Below are 18,923 nucleotides of genomic sequence, written 5' to 3' on the forward strand. Positions count from 1 at the left end.
GGTAATCCTGCAGCAGGTTTTCCATTGTCCCAGGAACGGATTGCTAAAAGTCATGGCTCTCAGTGTGGCTTCTGCACCCCTGGAATGGTGATGTCAATCTACTCTTTACTGCGCAACCAGATGGCACCCACATCGGATGAAATGATGGAAGCTCTCGCTGGTAAATAGTTCAAAGATAAACTCTAAATTGTTTTATGCTGCTTTTATCCCCTGCTTCTTAACTTGTATTTATACTGGACTTAAAAAAAAAAAAATCTCAACATTTCATTGCTGCTGTTTCATGTGTAAGTTGCCCTGTAGATGTGTTTTTTTAAGGGTAGCATAAAAATGTTAAGTACATAAAAATAGTGATTTTTTTTTTTAAACTACATTTGTTTGGGTCTTCTTATCTTGAAGAAATAACCTTATCTGTTTTATTGTTTAATTAGGTAATTTATGTCGCTGCACAGGTTACAGACCTATTATTGACTGTTGTAAAACCTTCTGTAAGGTAAGGGTGTGTGAGAGAGAGAAAGAGAGAGTCTGTTCATCTGGTTCTCTTATTTCCATTTGGTATTGCCCTCTGTGACATAATTCTGCATTCACAGGTTTTGGGATAAAGGACATAGCTTAGTGGTAGAGCATTTGCATTTTATGCAGAAGGTATCGGGTTCAATCCTCAGCATTGCTAGGTTGTGCTAGGAAGGACTCGTGTTCAAAATTCTGGAGAGATGCTGCCAATTAGTGTAGAGTAGTGTTCCAGATGGAACAATGACCATACACAGCTTCCTATGATCTACAGAAAAAAAGGCAATGTGCGACTATGAGATGGATTGCTGATTATAAAACGAATGCATTGTTGCATGCCACCCCAATTTCCTAGTGGTGCAAGATTCCAGGGGTTCCAGGCACTTACCCTGGATCCATGTTTCCTTTTGGAAATTAGGCACAGTGTAGACTGTGGGGTCTTTATGACATATGACATAAGCCATATTTACACATATATGCAACCTTGAGGCTACAATGGAGGGGCTCCCAGCATTACACTTCAAGAAAGTCTTGCTTTTGAATTCAACCTGGGATTCAAACTGACCTCGGACATGGTTCTGACCCTCTCTCTCAGTGGTTTCATTGTACATGCTTAAATTGCTCCCATTGACTGTTTAACTGAAAATGTATTGTGCCTTTTCTTTTTTCTTGATAAAAAGAAAAGAGAATGGAGGTGGTTGTGGTGCTGAATTCCATGCCCAATACCAAAATTGTTTCTGGCAGTTCAATTGCAGAACTATTAATATATACATGAATACAATTTGGAGGGGCTAAAATAAAAGTTCAGTCTAAGGCCTTTTTGGATCAATGGAAGCCATTCCACTTTTTGTTAATATCCATATTTCTCTTTACTGAATTTTGTATTTAGGAATCCTCTTGTTGCCAAAATAAAGTTTATGGGGAGTGTTGCTTGAATCAAAAAGATTATTTACCTTCACCAGCTAATGAAAAAAAGGTAAGTTATTTGATTAACACACTCCCCCTTTCCTATTTTTGTTTGTTTGATTGTAACAATTGTTGCTGGCAAGAACAAAATCGGTATAAAAAGAGAATTCCTGGATGCCAAGATTCACGTTTGGGGCAGGTAGTATTTGGAGACAGAACCCTAGCAGAGATTGAAAATCACAAAATATGCAGCAAAGCGGGGAAATATATGTTGTTAGACCTTTAAAATATGCCCTTGTGAGTTCCTTCCATAGTTGCCCTCTTCCCCATCATAGAAAAAGACTACAAATTTGGCAAGTTAAATGGTTTACTTACAAACTCTCCAAAGATCAGGTTCATGTGCTTTTTCGTACATCTGTCAGAAAACACAGGCAGTGAAACTTGGCCTAGTTACAGTGGTGAAAGTTCCTTAATTATTGGTATAGGAACACAAAAAAGGCTTGTTAGAGCCATGTGGCTAAGCTGCAGCAATTGTTAGCCTCTTCACGAGCTTCTCAGGTGGACTGGGCTAAACAAAGGCCACTGTTCACGTGGAAGAGAATGATTCAGGTTAAACCCAAGAGCCAGAGAAAGTAAGTAGATGGAATAGGCAAAGACCCATAGCACTTTTTCCTGCCACTGTATAATTGAATGAATCATAGCCACCCTAATATGAGATGATAGCCTTATGGTAATAAAGGCCAATAACAATATGAGATGATAGCATAACACAGTCACAGTGATAAATGCCAGTTCTTCGGGGCGAAGTCTGAAATCTATACCCAACTTAATATTCATTTTGAAAATACACACTCTTGTTGATGGAAATTCACACGTGTGTGTACTGTCTTTCTCTTTTTAAGATTTGTACAGCACTATTTTCTGCAGAAGAATGCCAGCCATTGGATCCCACCCAAGAACTAATATTTCCGCCAGAACTCATAGTAAGAAAAATTAGCATACATACAGCACGTTGTCTTACAGCTTAGAGCATATTTCCACTATCATTTTAATGTGATATTTGGGCTACTGGGTGAGTTGTGAACACTGAATTTGTGAAGAAGCAACCTTGTTCTGTCCCACGGGTCCAAATACAGACCAGGAGGAAAGTTTGCCTGATGCCCCGCAGGACCCTGTTGCAGGGATTCCAAAGAAAGATGCACAGAAGGCCAGGGCGATCAGCTCTAGTGCTTTATAACAGATAAATCAAGAGACTTGCAGCAGTGCAATGCAAGGTTCCTTGCCACCGCACCTCAGGGCAGATGTTGTAGGGGCAAACACCATGGCTTTGTCCATGAGGGGCCATTTGTATATGAGTTACTTATACAAAAAGCAAGCTATGTAAGCTGGCAGCAATAGCCCAATTAACCATCCCTGGCTTAGAGACCTGTTCCCCACTTCCGTCCATCTCTCAGATATGGGGGTGGCTGACAGGCAGGCAGAGTGAGGAGTCTCCCTCTTCCAACTAACTGAACCAAAACTAAGGTTTCAGAGCTTCAAAACAAACAGAAAATCGTGCGATTTCATTTTACAGCTCACATCAATTAGACTACCAAGATGGTGTTTACAGGCCTTTGGGGACATTTGGTTCTATACACAACCAGCTCTGCCAGCTCTGATAGCTTTACTGTATGCCCTGATTGTAGAATGCCTTACTAATATAAAGCTTCTGAAGATAGGCTGAACTTAGCAACTGGTGAACCATCCGTTTGACCTGAGTTGGAGCAGCTGGCCAAACGCTTTGCCAACATTGGGGTTTGCCATCCAATAGCTTATCTACAACTCCAGTGTAGTGTAGTGATTAAGAGCAGTAGACTCGTAATCTGGTGAACCGGGTTCGCATCCCCGCTCCTCCACATGCAGCTGCTGGGTGACCTTGGGCTAGTCAAACTTATCTGAAGTCTCCCAGCCTCACTCACCTCACAGAGTGTTTGTTGTGGGGGGGAAAGGGAAAGGAGAATGTTAGCTGCTTTGAGACTCCTTCGGGTAGTGATAAAGCGGAATATCCAATTCAAACACTTCTTCTCTTCTTCCCCATACCTAAAAGTTGTCCTAAGGCTGCCAGTGTGGTAGGGCAGCAGTGCTTAACTGACCTCCCACCATCCATGTTGCTGTAGTGTCCTGGGAAGGAGAGGGGCAAGGTCAGTGCGGTTCAAATGCACTCCAAAGCATATCAAACCTCTGAATCTGATACTGTTTTCCCTACAGAAAATGGCTGAAGATCAGACACCACAAACTCTTGTTTACCATGGGGAAAGGACTGCATGGATTTCTCCTGTAAATCTAAATGAACTTCTGGAACTGAAAGCCAAGCACCCACAGGCACCTCTTGTAGTAGGCAATACTGCTGTAGGTATGTAGATTCCATACATATAGGAGCAGCTCCCCCACTATGAGCTATTGAAAGTCAGCTCCTGGTGAAGGTTAGATGATTTGTAGGTGATCTGTCTGTAGGCCATGGTTTCATGGAGCTGCTGTGATTTATTCTTTCGGTAGAATTTTGGTACCGTATCTTTCACCCCATAGGACGCACCGGCCCATAGGACGCACCTAGTTTTTTGGGGGGAAATAAAGGGAAAAAAATTTATTTCCCCCCCAGGTGCGCTGCGCTAAGCCCGAAGCTTGGGGTGTGCTGAGCTCAGCGCGCCCCAAGCTTCTGGATGCCGGCAAGGTCTCCACTAGCCGTGGGAGAGCCGCGTGGCTCTCCCACGGCTAGCGGAGCGCTGCGCTAATCCCGAAGCTTGGGGCGTGCAGAGCTCAGCGCGCCCCAAGCTTCTGGGTGCAGGCAAGCTCTCCGCTAGCCCTCGGAGAGCTGGGTCTCCCACGGCTAGCGGATAGCTTCCTGAAGCCTGGAGAGCGAGAGGGGTCGGTGCGCACCGACCCCCCTTGCTCTCCAGGCTTCAACGAAAGCCTGCATTCGCCCCATAGGACGCACACACATTTCCCCTTCATGTTTGGAGGGGGAAAAGTGCGTCCTATAGGGCGAAAAATACGGTATATCCTGTTACTGTAATACCAGTATATGTATCGCTGCGCATGGTGAGATCCCCAAAGGAGCCTTGCTTTGTGGCCCTTCGTTTGCAGTGATCAAATCTGAGAAATCACATGGTGGGATTTTTTTTCTGTGGGGACAGCTTTTTATTTAAAATACTCTGCCAAGGAAATTCTGTTTGGCCCAGAATACACCCACACCTATACATACACAACACCTTTTACCAGCAGTAAGTTTACTCTCTGATTACTGTGGTGCATTTTAATCTTATGGTGGCATATTTTAAAGTGCAGCATTTTTATGTTATTGGATTTTCTCTACAGTGGTACCTCGGGTTACGTACGCTTCAGGTTACAGACACTTCAGGTTACAGACTCCGCTAACCCAGAAAGAGTACCTCGGGTTAAGAACTTTGCTTCAGGATGAGAACAGAAATCATGCAGCGTCGGCGCAGCAGCAGCAGGAGGCCCCATTAGCTAAAGTGATGCTTCAGGTTAAGAACAGTTTCAGGTTAAGAACAGACCTCCAGAACAAATTAAGTTCTTAACCCGAGGTACCACTGTACTTTTAAAACATTCTCTAGATTGTTACTAGCTATAGAGTACTTCATATCCCATCTGTGAGTAGGAAAAGTGGCTCACAATTTTTACAAACAAATATTTTCAAAGGTTTAAATTGCAATCAAGCAACATTCCCCTTCCTCCTCATTTTCACTGTTATCTTCTGCCCTGTAGGACCTGATATGAAATTTAAAGGTGTATTTCATCCACTTATCATCTCGCCCACTAGAATAATGGATCTGTATGTTGTGGAACGCACAGAAGATGGTCAGTAAACTTTTGTTTTCTATCTTTGGGCCCCACTAGCAGTTTTAAGAGCAGTGGGATCAGTTTGAAAGTGCACACTGTGCTCCATTAAACGATTAATTTTTTCTCTTGATGAGTTCTGAAAAAGCAGTTCCAGCATGTGTTTTACTCTTATGTTTTACTCTTTTCAGGACTAATACTAGGAGCTGCGTGTAGCCTGACTGCAGTGAAAAACATCCTGACAGATGCGGTCTCAAAACTTTCAGCAGAGAAAACCAAGATATTCTCTGCTCTTTTGCAACAATTAAAAACTCTGGGTGGACAGCAGATCCGAAACGTGGCTGTATGTTTCCTTAATTGAAACATTTTTACAAATGTTACCTTGCATTACTGTTAACTGAGAAACAAATATTTTCCAGTTCAATTTGTTAACGTTGATATTGTAAGTGTTTCATTTTTTTGTGTTGAAACTGCATTTTTCCTCCCCTTTTTTTGTTTTTAGTCCTTTGGAGGAAATATCATAAGCAGAAGTTCAACATCTGACATCAATCCTATTCTAGCAGTTAGCAACTGTATCCTCAATGTGGCATCGCAAGGTAGGGCCAAATGCATTCACGGTTTTCCGTCACACTCTGTATTATCCAAACCTTCCAAATCTCTTTTATGTATTTGGAACACATTGAAGGCCCTGGGAAGCCATCTGCAGGCCTGTGCCCTTGAGGGAGCTAGGGATAAGGCTGTGGCTATGAAAGTTGCTTGTGAGGATATTTCTTTCTTTCTTTCATTGGCACAGGGAGTGTAAGCTGTGTAGCGCAATCCTATACATGTCTACTCAGAAGTATTCAATGGGACTTTCCCCAGGTGAATTTGTATGGAGTTGCAGCCTTCATCATATTTTTGTTCTTTTCACTCTAATCCCTTTCTCAATAAGGAACTCTAACGTGCCAGTGTATTCTTTTTACAAATACAGTGGTGCCCCGCAAGACGAATGCCTCGCAAGACGGAAAACCCACTAGACGAAAGGGTTTTCCGTTTTTGAGTTGCTTCGCAGGACGAATTTCCCTATGGGCTTGCTTCGCAAGACGAAAATGTCTTGCAAGTCTTGAGATTTTTTTTCCGCTTTTCGCCCCTTTTATCTAACCTGCTAAGCCTTTAATAGCCTTTAAAAGCCTTTTAGCAGCTAATCCGCTAAGCCTTTAAGCCTTTAATAGCCGCTAAACCGCTAATAGCGCTAATCCGTTAAGCCGCTAATAGGGTTGCATCGCAAGACGAAAAAACCGCTAGACGAAGACTCTCGCGGAACGGATTAATTTCGTCTTGCGAGGCACCACTGTAAGCAAATATCTCAGTGAGGACTGGAATGAAGATCCTATTACAGTGGTACCTCTGGTTACAAACATAATTCGTTCCAGAGGTCCGTTCTTAACCTGAAACCGTTCTTAACATGAAGCGTGCTTTCACTAATGGGGCCTCCTGCTGCCGCCGCTCGGCTGGCACGTGACTTCCGCTCGCATCCCGGGGCAAAGTTTGCTACTAGGAGCATCTACTTCCGGGTTAGCGGAGCTCGTTACCCAAAGCATTCGTACATAACCCAGGGTTCCACTGTATTTCACTCTTAAGGCCTTTGATAAATTCATCATTCACTAGCTGAGTTTCCTGCTGCCTGCTTATCCTACTAAGGACATGTTTTTGATGCCAACATCAGCTTTCTTTTGGGGGTAAATAGCAGCTTTTGTGGACAAGAGAGGTGATTTTCATCAGGACCACATCACGGCAGGGGACGGGGTGGGACCCCTCCACCTGTAGTCCTAACCTGAATCAGGGTCTCCTGCGGTTGTGGTGTACACAACTGTGAAGGCCCATTTAATGCAATGTGTAGTTTGGCACAGCAATGCTTTGTATGTTACATTAAGAAAGGCGCAGTATGCTATCTCACAAACCAGGCTTAGTTGGAGAGCCAGTGTGGTGTAGTGGTTAAGAGCGGTAGACTCGTAATCTGGTGAACCGGGTTCGCTTCCCCACTCCTCCACATGCAGCTGCTGGGTGACCTTGGGCTAGTCACACTTCTCTGAAGTCTCTCAGCCTCACTCACCTCACAGAGTGTTTGTTGTGGGGGAGGAAGGGAAAGGAGATTGTGAGCAGCTTTGAGACTCCTTCGGGTAGTGATAAAGTGGGATATCAAATCCAAACTCCAAACTCCACTGTGCAAAATCTCATGGGCAAGGCACACTTCAGTTATGATGGGAAGACTTACGTGGCAAGTATGCACACGTGTTTCTGGTTGTTTGCATACATTCTTTGCAAAGCAATTTGTGGAACACTGGATGTTGCCTTATACGGAATTAGGACATTGGTCCAGCTAGATCAGTGTTGCTAATACTGACAGGCAGTGACTCTTCAGGGTTTGGACAGGGGTCATTTGCAGCTCTACCAGGAGATGCCAGGGACAGAATCTGGGGCCTTCTGCAAGCAAAGCAGATGCTCTACTACTGAGCTATGGCCCTTACTGTGTAAGATCCTTGCACCCTTACAAGTTTAGGTAGATATATTAAAATGCAAAGGTGTGAGACTCCCAAAAGAATTCCGACTTAGCTCTGGCACACTTTAATAATTATTATAGGGGGTGAAGAGAAAGTGATCACTCCTGCCACCTAAGTAAGAAAGCCAACGGAATTGCTTTGGGTTTCTGCAACCTACATGCATAACTAGTCCAGAATTTTCCATGTCAGCCAAGCCAAAATGATCGCTCTGTGATCTCTTTACAGTGCTTAGTATTTATTTTCAATTTGTATGGATGTTAATGTTCTCTGTTAGGGAGGCTGCGACAGATTCCTTTCAGTGACCTTTTTGCTGATGGACTTGGAAACAATACCCTGGAACCAGAGGAGATCCTAGTGTCTGTTAAAATCCCACATTCCAGGAAGGTCAGTAGTCTTTCCTTTTCCTTTAAGATTGGCAATTATAAAAAAAAATGTTAGATGACAATCCACAACATGCATATTTTGGCAAATGTCAATGTTTTTGCAACATTCAGATCGGTTTGGGAATGGAACATGATACATTCATAAATAAGTGAACAGTCTTAAATGGGGACCGCAAGGGCAAAGTGCTTTCTTAATGGGACTGCCAATCCTTGCCCAAAGGCTATGCCTCTTGCTTCAAGAGCTCCAGGGCTTTGAACCATCTGTAGTTCGGACCCTGCTCTCCCCATACTCTATTCAGCTTGCTGTGAAAAATTGGAATCAAACTGACTGCAGCATGTAGGGGAGAATATATAGCAGTAGCCTCCAAATTTAATCTAAGGCACGAAGGCGGTCTGCAACTGCTATAAGAGGAATACAGCCTTTTAAACTTAGATTTGAATACAGTGGTGCCCCGCAAGACGAATGCCTCGCAAGACGGAAAACCCGCTAGACGAAAGGGTTTTTCGTTTTGGAGGTGCTTCGCAAAACGAATTTCCTATGTGCTTGCTTCGCAAGACGAAAATGTCTTGCGAGTTCCTGCGGGGTTTTTTCCTTTCCCCCCCCTTTTTCCCAAGCCGCTAAACCGCTTATCAGCTGATCGGCTAAGCCGCTTAACAGCTGATCGCTAAGCCGCTTATCAGCTGATCGTTAAGCCGCTTATCAGCTGATCGTTAAGCCGCTTAACAGCTGATCGCTAAGCCGCTTATCAGCTGATCCGCTAAGCCCGCTAAGCCGCTAATACTGTAGCGCTAATCCGCTAAACCGCTAATGGGCTTGCTTTGCAAGGCGAAAAACCCGCAAGACGAAGAGACTCGTGGAACGGATTCTTTTCGTCTTGCGAGGCACCACTGTACGATCCAGGGGAGAAATTAGGAAAAACCTTTCTCCCAGTTTTCAATGGTCAAGTTGTGAGTGCTGCTGTGGAATGTCCTGTAATAAAAGGTGGCATTTCAAAATGTTGTAGCCCAACTAATCTCTCTTTTTTATTCTGATTCCTATCCCTTTTCAGGGTGAGTTTGTCGCAGCGTTTCGACAAGCCCCGAGGCGGGAAAATGCTTTACCTATTGTTACAGCAGGGATGAGGGTTGTCTTTGAAGAAGACTGCAACATCATCAGGGACTTCCGCATCTGTTACGGAGGTGTTGGCTTCACTACAGTTGCCGCCAAGCAAACATGTCAGGCGCTCATTGGAAGGTACTATATGATTTCCTGTAGCGTTGACACCTTTTAGACTGAAAGCTCACCCCAATGGTAGCAGTTTCCTAAGTAAGAGGCATCTAGATAAGCTGTGAGTTCTCAAATACTAAAATCATATTGTTGCCGAATAAATGCTCGACATGCAGCAATTAAATGGACAAATTATATAAAATAGGTTGTAAGAATATTTCAGACCTTATTGTTCTTCAGAATTCCTTTTGGATTCATCAACACAATGGAACTATCTTTACTTTTCTATTCTGTTCGTCTTTGATCACACAAACTCACAAGTGGGCAAGCAGTTCAGTACCAAGAGTTAAACAAGTTCTGCCCTCTTGTGAAATCATTTTGTATTTTCTGCATATTTTAAGCATTTTAAATTTATAATGTATGTTTTAAAAAATATGATGCATGCATGCATGCAATGTTTAATGATTTTCAGTTGTCTTGAGTATCTTAGCAGCTATTTCTAAATTTACATCTGTGCATATAAGTTAGCATATGCCATTGCTTCCGGTGCTTTTAGGGTAGAGTCATGGAAATTAATGGACCTAACTTAGTCAGGTTCATTAATTTCAGTGGGTCTGCACTGAATAAAACTTAGTTGAATACCATCCTTAGTTAATGAAGTTGTCACTGTTTACGTTAACTAGATTTGGTGGACAGGCTATACTTATTCTAGTTAGTCTTATTTTGAAATGGAACCGAAGAAACAGTCATTAAAAGAGTTGAAAAACATATGCAGCCTGACTCCTTGGTTCTAGCCCTCTACGATTGTTCTGACCTCCAAATTTACCACAGTAGTTAGGAGGGCTGCTACATAGGTCTTTAAAAAAATTAAACTGGAGTTTGTACAGTTTTAAACAGGAACACCTTGGGATGGGGGTCCTTTTTGTAAGCTGTGCACATCTTCTTTAACCAAAATACAGAAATCAGATCCACTTACTTCATAGCAAAGGAAGATACTCATAACTAAGGCACCCCAAAATATCAATCCCCATTGGAATAGTGAATCTGTTTTGTTTCCTTGATGTACAATAACAGTGTGCTGCAGAATGCATATTTTAAGTCTTTCCCCCCTTAAGAATCTAATTTGTATTTTACTGAGATAGCCCGTTGGAATAAAAACTTCATGATCAAAACTCTGGGCACTATTTTTGTGCTAGTGCAAGGCGATTTTTTCTCCCATGTATGCTTTGCTCTGTCTTCAAACCTGTTCTGTGGGGTTGAGTGAAACCCTCCCCCCCAGTCAGATTTAGGGAGAGGGGGAGATTGTACCAATGTGCTATGCTGAATACAGTTGTGCTGGTCCCGGGGGGGGGGGGTTACCGTGAGACGTGGTCAGAGTCCAGTCCTGGGCCGAGGGTCTGGAGACTGTCCACCAAGGGCGAAGCAGGGTCCAATGCAAGAAGCCGGGCGTGGTGGGAACTCCGGAGGAACATGTCTGGGTGCTGGCAGAAGCAGGTTTCCAACGACGTTGCTCCCGCAACTTGGGACTGGGCCGACTGGCCTTTATCTCCTCTGAGGCCAGGGGCGGTCCCGGCCCACAGGTGACCCACCTCTCCTGGCCTTAAGGCGAGCACTCCTCCTGAGAGAACCCAGTTCCCTCCGCCTCTCTGCCCTGAGCCTCTGCAGCTCAGGAGAGGCTGGAGGGTTATTGGACCCAGGGGCAGCTTCACCTTCCCCTGACAGGGTTGGGAGAGGCACACCTGCAGGCAATGGGCCCTCAATCACCTCCGGAGCCAGAGTGGATACATCTGGTGTCTGCTCCTGAGGATCCGGCACAGGTGCAGGCCCTTCAGATTCAAGCCCCTGCCCCGGCTCAGCCGGCCCTGGAGGCAGGGACTCCTGTGCAGGCTGGGACTCCTCAGGTTCAGATTCTGAATCAGATTCCCAGGCCATCACAACAGTCCTGTGCATTTAGAGCTGTGATCCTATAGGAAATGAATAGTAAGGATACTACTGTTGTTTAATAGTAGATCTACAACTACTGTTTAGTTTGCCTGCTTACTGAGTATATATAATTCTTTATTTTTCCAGACCTTGGGATGGGCAGATGCTGGATGAAGCTTGCAGAGCGGTCCTCAAAGAAATTATTCTCCCAAGTTCAGCTCCAGGTGGTAAAGTGGAGTACAGAAAAACTCTCATTGTTAGTTTCATCTTCAAATTCTACTTGGAGGTGTTGCAGTCACTGAAGATAATGGTAATTTTGATTTGTATTGATTCCTGTTTTGCAGTTATATGTGACCAGCCTGATTCATAAACTGTTTAAAGCCAAAGTGTTGGGTAAATGATATTAGCATGCCTGCATGCCTACATAATTCAGTTCCATTTCTGGGTGGAATTTGAAGGGAGCAGTCTCAGGGTGAGCAGCCTACCAAGTTACTGTATTTTTCGCTCCGTAAGACGCACTTTTTTCCTCTTAAAACCTAAGGGGAAATGTCTGTGCATCTTATGGAGCGAATGTATGGTCCCTGGGGCTGGGGGGGGCGGGCTTCCCTCGCCAGCCCCACAAGCTCGGGGAGCAGCGGGAAAGCTGTGCGCAGCCTTTCTGCTGCTCCCTGACCTGCTCTTTGGGGCTGGCGGTGACTTTCCCCAAAGAGCAGGTCAGGGAGCAGCGGGAAGGCGGCTCCCCGTGCTTGTGGGGCTGGTGGTGGGGGAAAGCCGTACTTTCCCCCACCACCAGCCCCGGGGAGCAGCGGGAAGGCTGTGCGCAGCCTTTCCGCTGCTCCCCGACCTGCTCTTTGGGTCGAGCAGCTCTGGGGTAGCCCGCGAAGCCTCCGCAGGGCAGGGGGAGCCTTCATCCCGCTGCCCTGGGGAGGCTTCACGCGGCTATCCCTGGCTTTTGCAGGAGGTGGGGGAAGGGACAGAGCGAGGCTCTCTCACTTCCCCTACCTCCCGCAAAAGCCCCCAAGAGCTGCATTTTTAATTTATTTTTTCTTGAAACCCCCCCCCAAAAAAGTAGGTGCACCTTATGGTCAGGTGTGCCTTATGGAGCGAAAAATACGGTATTTTAGAAGCTGCATCCCAATCTGCCTAATTGTTGTCTTGGGAGTATTTTTATGTATGATTATAATTTCTAGATGTTTTAAGGTGAATGTAATAGATGTTGTGGAGAAGGAACTTGCAAACCACTCCAGTATTTTGCCAAGAAAGCTCTGTGGACATAAAAAAGGAGAAGCTTTGAGAAGAAAGTGAGAGTTTCCAAGGCATGCTCTGGTTCATGGGGTTACGGAGAGTCAAACACGACTAAGACGACTAAACAACAACAGTAGATGTTGAGCCAGGAATTCACTAAACTATATAATGCATTTAGTTTGCTTATATTCCATGCTGCATTTTCTTCTGATAGCATTTGGAGGAAGGGGAAGTCTTGAGACTATGTTTTGCCCCAGGTTATGTCTCTATGGCTCTGCTCCTTGATCAGACCAAAGGCCCCTCTAAGTCTGACATCCTCTTCTCACAATGACCAATGAGGTGCCTATAAAAAGAGAAGACCCACTATTCTTCCACACATGCTTGAACATATCCTTATTTTTGGATTCTGTCCCTTTTTGCAAGGAGCGTGGGACAGTTCATTTTTAAACATTCAAAAACTTTTTAAACTGAATTACACTTAATTGTGTATGGAGAGGTGTGTGTCTGTGTGCATGTTAACTTTAGAATTGGGTTTTAATTAAATGTTTCCTTTTTATAAAATGTGACAAATCATTTTCTTATAGTATCCTACTCAGTATCCTGATATCCCAGATAATTATGCAAGTGCCCTTGAAAGTTTCCATACAAAAATGCCACAGAGCATGCAAAAGTATCAGGTGAGTAGAATTACTTTAGTACGACCCTATTACACAGAATGCATTATTTCAAAACTGTGATTTTGAGGGGTTTTGGAATATCAGGCTTTGACATCCCTAAGTGTTAAACTATTGCTGCCTTCTTAGAAGTCAGTCCTTGTTATCTTAGCTTTCTTGTCAGATCAGTGAGCTTTGTTAGGTTAGTGAGCTATTTCCAAGGTGGAATGAGAGGTTTCCAGAGAGTCATTGATTTCAGCTTTTTCAGTCTATACATTGAAGGACTACGGAAGCTAAGGGAAACACAGTCTGCTTTCATGCTAGGTAGAAGTCTCATTCACTTGCATGTTATGGTAAAAGTATTAGGTAAAAGTTTGGCACTAGCTTGACTGAAAGAGTTGAACTAAAACATCATGTGGATAAGCCCTGATTTTTCTTCCTTACAGTTTAGGATGCAGTTTATCTCATTGTGATTGCAATGGGGGGGGGTGGATTGTAGAAAGGAGAAATAGTTGGCATATAAAAGAAAAAGAAGCTAAAGCAAAGGGTCGTCTTGACTTTTTTGTATTTGATTTGTGGCTTTCTTTTCTTTTTTTAATTAAAAAGGATGTGGAGCCAGGACAGCTTCCTCAAGATCCCGTAGGACGTCCAGTCATGCACCAGGCCGGTACTAAACACGCCACAGGGGAAGCTATTTATTGTGATGACATTCGCACCGTTGATGAAGAACTCTTCTTGGCTTTAGTAACCAGTTCTAAACCCCATGCAAAGATTGTGTATGTGCCGCAATATAGAAAACTATATATATTTGTGTGTGTGTGTGTGTGTGTGTGTGTGTGTGTATGCCACCTGCCCCTTCATGGATCACTGCCTTGTCGTGGCGAAGGGGCTTTAATAACCCCAAGAAGCTAAGAGCTATGCCGTGCAGGGCCACCCAAGACGGACAGGTCATAGCTCAGAATTTAGACTAAATGTGAGAAGGAACTGGCAAACCACTCCAGTATTTTGCCAAGAAAACTCCACGGACATAAAAAAGGAGAAGCTTTGAGAAGAGAGAGTTTCCAAGGCATGCTCTGGTTCATGGGGTCACGGAGAGTCGAACACGACTAAGACGGCTAAACAACAACAATATGCCACCTGATCTTATAAGATAAGAAGTTGTGGTGTATAACAATAAATTCAAGTACAATATAACGGAAAACACTGTAAAAACAATACAAAATAAGCATGATGTGGCATGTAATAGCTGCATGTAACCCAAATATGAGGGAGGTACAGAGTACTGTCACCTCCTTCCCTCCCCCCCCCCCCAGTTTCCTTACCAGCCCCGTCTCCATTTCAGTGTCGAAGCAACACATCCCACTGCTTCCCCACCCCAGTCCCATAGCCCCTTTAGTCTTTGCCAGCCCCTTGGCCCATCTCATCCTCATTCTGCCATGTACCTCCTTTTCTCACCGCCCTTGTCCCAGCAACCTGTGAATAACTGTTTCTGCTCTTATTGTTAGTTAACTTGCTTGCACTGCTTCTTGCAGATCAATTGATCCTTCAGAAGCTCTCAAGATGTCAGGGGTAGTTGATATCGTTTCTGTTCAGGATGTCCCAGCAACGAATGAGTTCTACAACTACGATGTCCCAGATATTGTGTTTGCCAGAGAAAAGGTATGCCACGTTTAATCATCAACAGTTCATAGTTATTTAACTATTTATTTTAATTTTGTTAATCTAAATAAGAATTGACTCTTTCTCCATTGTATATATACTTTGTTTTTTGTTTGAGTATTTGTTTCTATTGCATTATTATTTAAGTGTTCACTGATTTGTCTCACTTTTTATCTCTATAATATTCCCCTTCCAGGGACAGTGTGTGACAGTTTCTTGACTGGGCTGCATTCACAGAGTACTTTTTCACACTGTGTCTCAGTTCATGCCTGGCTAATGAAAGGAAAGTGTGGGACAATTGGGAAAAGTGCAGCTTTCAACTAGCTCCTGAAATTATGCAGATCCCACAGTTTGGTTTGTGCACCAGTGTGCAACCAGCAAACCACTGACTTGCTACGTTAATTATACAAGTTAGCTGTGCCCCAGTGTGGAGCCAATATTGAACCAACTTAAATATTTGTGCTGAGGTTTAGGATACACACTTTTTTATATAAAAAAGAGATAACTTTGTATATGTATGTAGAGTAAGCCCACTATTGGTGTTTCCTGCTTGGCAGGGGGTTGGACTCGATGGCCCTTGTGGTCTCTTCCAACTCTATGATTCTATGATTTATGCAGGGGTTACATTCTGGGGATAACGACTAAAACCAAAATCATGTACAGTGGTACCTCGAGTTACATACGCTTCAGGTTATATACGCTTCTAGTTACAGACTCCGCTAACCCAGAAATAGTGCTTCAGGTTAAGAACTTTGCTTCAGGATGAGAACAGAAATCGTGCTCTGGCGGCGCGGCGGCAGCAGGAGGCCCCATTAGCTAAAGTGGTGCTTCAGGTTAAGAACAGTTTCAGGTTAAGAACGGACCTCCGGAACGAATTAAGTACTTAACCCAAGGTACCACTGTATAGTCTAACACACTGGGGACTCAGCTATACAGCTGCAAATAAAACTATTAAGTGCAATATACAATGTGACACTAGATGGCGATGGTGAGCCTTATGGAAAAATCAATATATTTTTAAAAACGCTTTTTTAAATAGCATTTTCAGAATGGTTTTTATGTGTGTGTGGATTCCACCTGGGTTCAATGGCAGGTGGGATCGCCAAAGTCATTTCCCCCAGAATTATGCCCCCTTTTTATTTTTAAAATTACTACATGCGTAAAGCTGAATGCACACTAGTTAAATGTGTGTAAATTGTGGGCTTATTGCAGTTTCATCAGCTTTCTGTGGAATATGTGTGTCCAAAAGTTAAGACACTGGTTTTCTCTGGTTTTCAGGTGACTTGTGTGGGTCAGATTGTCTGTGCAGTGGTAGCAGATTCAGATGTTCATGCTAAACAAGCAGCTGCAAAAGTGAAAATACAGTATGAACTTCAAGAACCTGTGATCCTGACCATTGAGGTAAAGAACAGCCTTTTCTTAACTGCTGCTGTCATAAAAGCTATTTATTTGTACTACTAGTTACTTCTATTAAAATTCCAGGTGTCTGATTCAGTCCACAACCCAGTTAAATCAAATTACATTGATTTAAAATAATCTAGTCCCATTGTAGGGCTAAGTAGGCTTACAACCAGATATTCGGATTTTACTAATTTCCATATTGGCAGTCAGTCTGTTATAACAGAAGAACCAAAGAGTCCTGTGGCACTTTAAAAACCAAGACATCTTATGATGGTATAAGCTTATTGTGCCCTAAGCTTTGTTGCATTTTATGGAGCAGACTCTAGTAAACAAAAGCTTATGCCATAATTGACTTGGTTAATCTTTCAGGTGTCACAATACTCGTTGTTGCTTCTGATTTTGCTGCTCCACAGCCTGCCCTGTAAATTGTGTTTTTGGGCATGTCTATATTAAATATTCACAATGCATAAAAGTTTAAATATCATGGCTTTCCCTCAAGGGGTGCTGGCAGTTTGTTCAAAATAAACAGGTAGGGTGCTGAGCTTAGGTGTATGTCTCTTCTGTTGCTGCAGGAGGCAACAGAGCACAATTCGTTCTTTGAACCACAGAGAAAACTGGAACGAGGAAATGTGGATGAAGCATTTAAAGTCGTCGACCATGTGCTTGAAGGTAAATCGCAGCCTGCTGATTCAAAACCTTACCATGAAAGCCACAGAACAGACACCCCACCATTTGCAGCAGGTGTGGGGAACATTTGGCCCTCCAGATGTTGCTGAACTGAGACTTCCATCAGCCACAGCAAGTACTGCCAATGATGATGGGAGCTGGAAGTTAAGCAACACCTGGAAATCTAAAGGCTCCTTGTACCTGATTTACACCCCACTCGTCAGTGCCCTTGGACTGAACACAATACAAATCCATGCCTCCCAAACTTGCGAATATACAGTGGTACCTCGGGTTACATATGCTTCAGGTTACATACGCTTCAGGTTACACACTCCACTAAGCCAGAAATAGTGCTTCAGGTTAAGAACTTTGCTTCAGGATAAGAACAGAAATCAGGCTCCGGCGGCAGCAGGAGGCCCCATTAGCTAAAGTGGTGCTTCAGGTTAAGAACAGTTTCAGGTTAAGTACAGACCTCTGAAACGAATTAAGTACTTAACCCGAGGTACCACTGTAGTTAATGCACCATACAATGTCAGAAACAGCTGTTTGTTCAGTTTGAATATATACCTTGTCAGAATGCAGGTGCTTAACCCTAATTCTCACACAGGCAATAATTTGTAACTTCTGCATACAGGCAGACTTTTAAAGGCCCACCTGATTAGTTGTGCCTCATAATTTCTGCCATAGAGAAGTGCAACATCTGCATCCTTTCTTACTGGTGCCCTTTATTATACTAGGCGGTTTGAGGCTTGGCATTTCTAAGATTGCAAAAATGAACATTTGTCTACAGTTATGCACAATGCAGTGTGGTTTTTCATCCACTTTCTTCCCAGTCTCAAGAAAGCCAGGCTGCACACTTTTGGATGTACTGATTTAAGATGTTCTCTTTTTGAAACAGGCGAGATCCATGTTGGCGGACAGGAGCACTTTTATATGGAGACTCAGAGCATTCTTGCTGTTCCAACAGGAGAGGATAAAGAAATGAACTTGTTTGTGTCCACCCAGCATCCAGCGTTTGTACAGGTTAAGAGAGCTATCTCATAACATGTTGCACAAGTGACAGCCACGTTCTCTGTGTCTTAAAGCCCTACATTTATTGGGCTCAGCATATCACTTCCTCTCTTATGGGCTCCCACTGATATTTTGCTGCTACCTGGAAATCAGGATGCTACCCTGGAGAGGAGCTCCAGAATGGGCTCTTTCTTACATCTGCCGCCCGGCGCGCGGGCGCTCTGCTTCAGGGCACCCCTCGCGCCGGGCAGACATCCGCAGCGTGGGGAGCCCTGCAGAAACTCCCGCGGGGCTCCCCACGCTGCGGATAGCAGCCTGTCGCCCGGCGCGCAAGCCGCTCTGAAGCACCAGGCAGACATCCGCAGCGTGGGGAGCCCTGCAGGAACTCCCGCGGGGCTCCCCACGCTGCGGATAGCAGCCTGCCGTCCGGCGTGCAGGCTGCCCTGAAGCAGAGCGCCCTGCGCGCCGGGCAGACATCGGCCAGCCCCACAAGCTCGGGGGACAGCTGGGAGGCGCAGCGCCGCCATACCGCTGTTCCCCGACCTGGTTTTGGGGGGGAAATAAAGGGAACATTTTTTCCCTTTATTTCCCGCCAAAAAAGCTAGGTGCGTCCTATGGGACGGAGCGTCCTATGGGATGAAAAATACGGTAAATTGCTTTCCGCAGGTAGGAAACAATAGACTTACATAAGCCTTCAGCTATGATTAATTTGCATTTATCAATCAATCTTTATTTTTATTTTTTTAAATAATAATATTTATTAAAGTTTAACAATTCCAAGAAATAAATAAAAAGAACAACAATTAAAGAAATTACAATACTTCAAATATAAAGAAAAAAATAGAGGGGGGAAACAAAAACAAGATACAATAACTAAACAGTACAGCAGCTCAATAAAAAAAGCAAAAGCAAAAAACATTTAAAGACAAAAACATTTTAAAAAGAAACGAAAAAAAGAGAAAAAAAAGATCCGATGTTTTCATAT

At 43.8% G+C, this 18,923-nt stretch overlaps 1 protein-coding gene across 1 annotated transcript in view; it reads left to right on the forward strand.

Annotated features, from left to right (window-relative positions):
- Positions 1 to 18,923, forward strand: part of LOC308482492 (aldehyde oxidase-like) — a 59,729-nt gene that overhangs the window by 12,232 nt on the left and 28,574 nt on the right. The window contains exons 5-21 of the mRNA XM_081015600.1: positions 34 to 160; positions 429 to 490; positions 1,397 to 1,483; positions 2,316 to 2,396; positions 3,661 to 3,805; positions 5,179 to 5,271; positions 5,442 to 5,593; positions 5,753 to 5,846; positions 8,065 to 8,174; positions 9,223 to 9,407; positions 11,451 to 11,613; positions 13,133 to 13,225; positions 13,808 to 13,977; positions 14,734 to 14,860; positions 16,139 to 16,261; positions 16,834 to 16,930; positions 17,826 to 17,950. Of these exons, the coding sequence (XP_080871726.1) occupies positions 34 to 160; positions 429 to 490; positions 1,397 to 1,483; positions 2,316 to 2,396; positions 3,661 to 3,805; positions 5,179 to 5,271; positions 5,442 to 5,593; positions 5,753 to 5,846; positions 8,065 to 8,174; positions 9,223 to 9,407; positions 11,451 to 11,613; positions 13,133 to 13,225; positions 13,808 to 13,977; positions 14,734 to 14,860; positions 16,139 to 16,261; positions 16,834 to 16,930; positions 17,826 to 17,950 (2,034 nt within the window). The remainder of the gene's footprint in view (positions 1 to 33; positions 161 to 428; positions 491 to 1,396; positions 1,484 to 2,315; positions 2,397 to 3,660; positions 3,806 to 5,178; positions 5,272 to 5,441; positions 5,594 to 5,752; positions 5,847 to 8,064; positions 8,175 to 9,222; positions 9,408 to 11,450; positions 11,614 to 13,132; positions 13,226 to 13,807; positions 13,978 to 14,733; positions 14,861 to 16,138; positions 16,262 to 16,833; positions 16,931 to 17,825; positions 17,951 to 18,923) is intronic.

Source organism: Podarcis pityusensis (genome assembly GCF_964106645.2).
Source record: "Podarcis pityusensis genome assembly, chromosome: 1".
Taxonomy (NCBI): Eukaryota; Metazoa; Chordata; class Lepidosauria; order Squamata; family Lacertidae; genus Podarcis; species Podarcis pityusensis.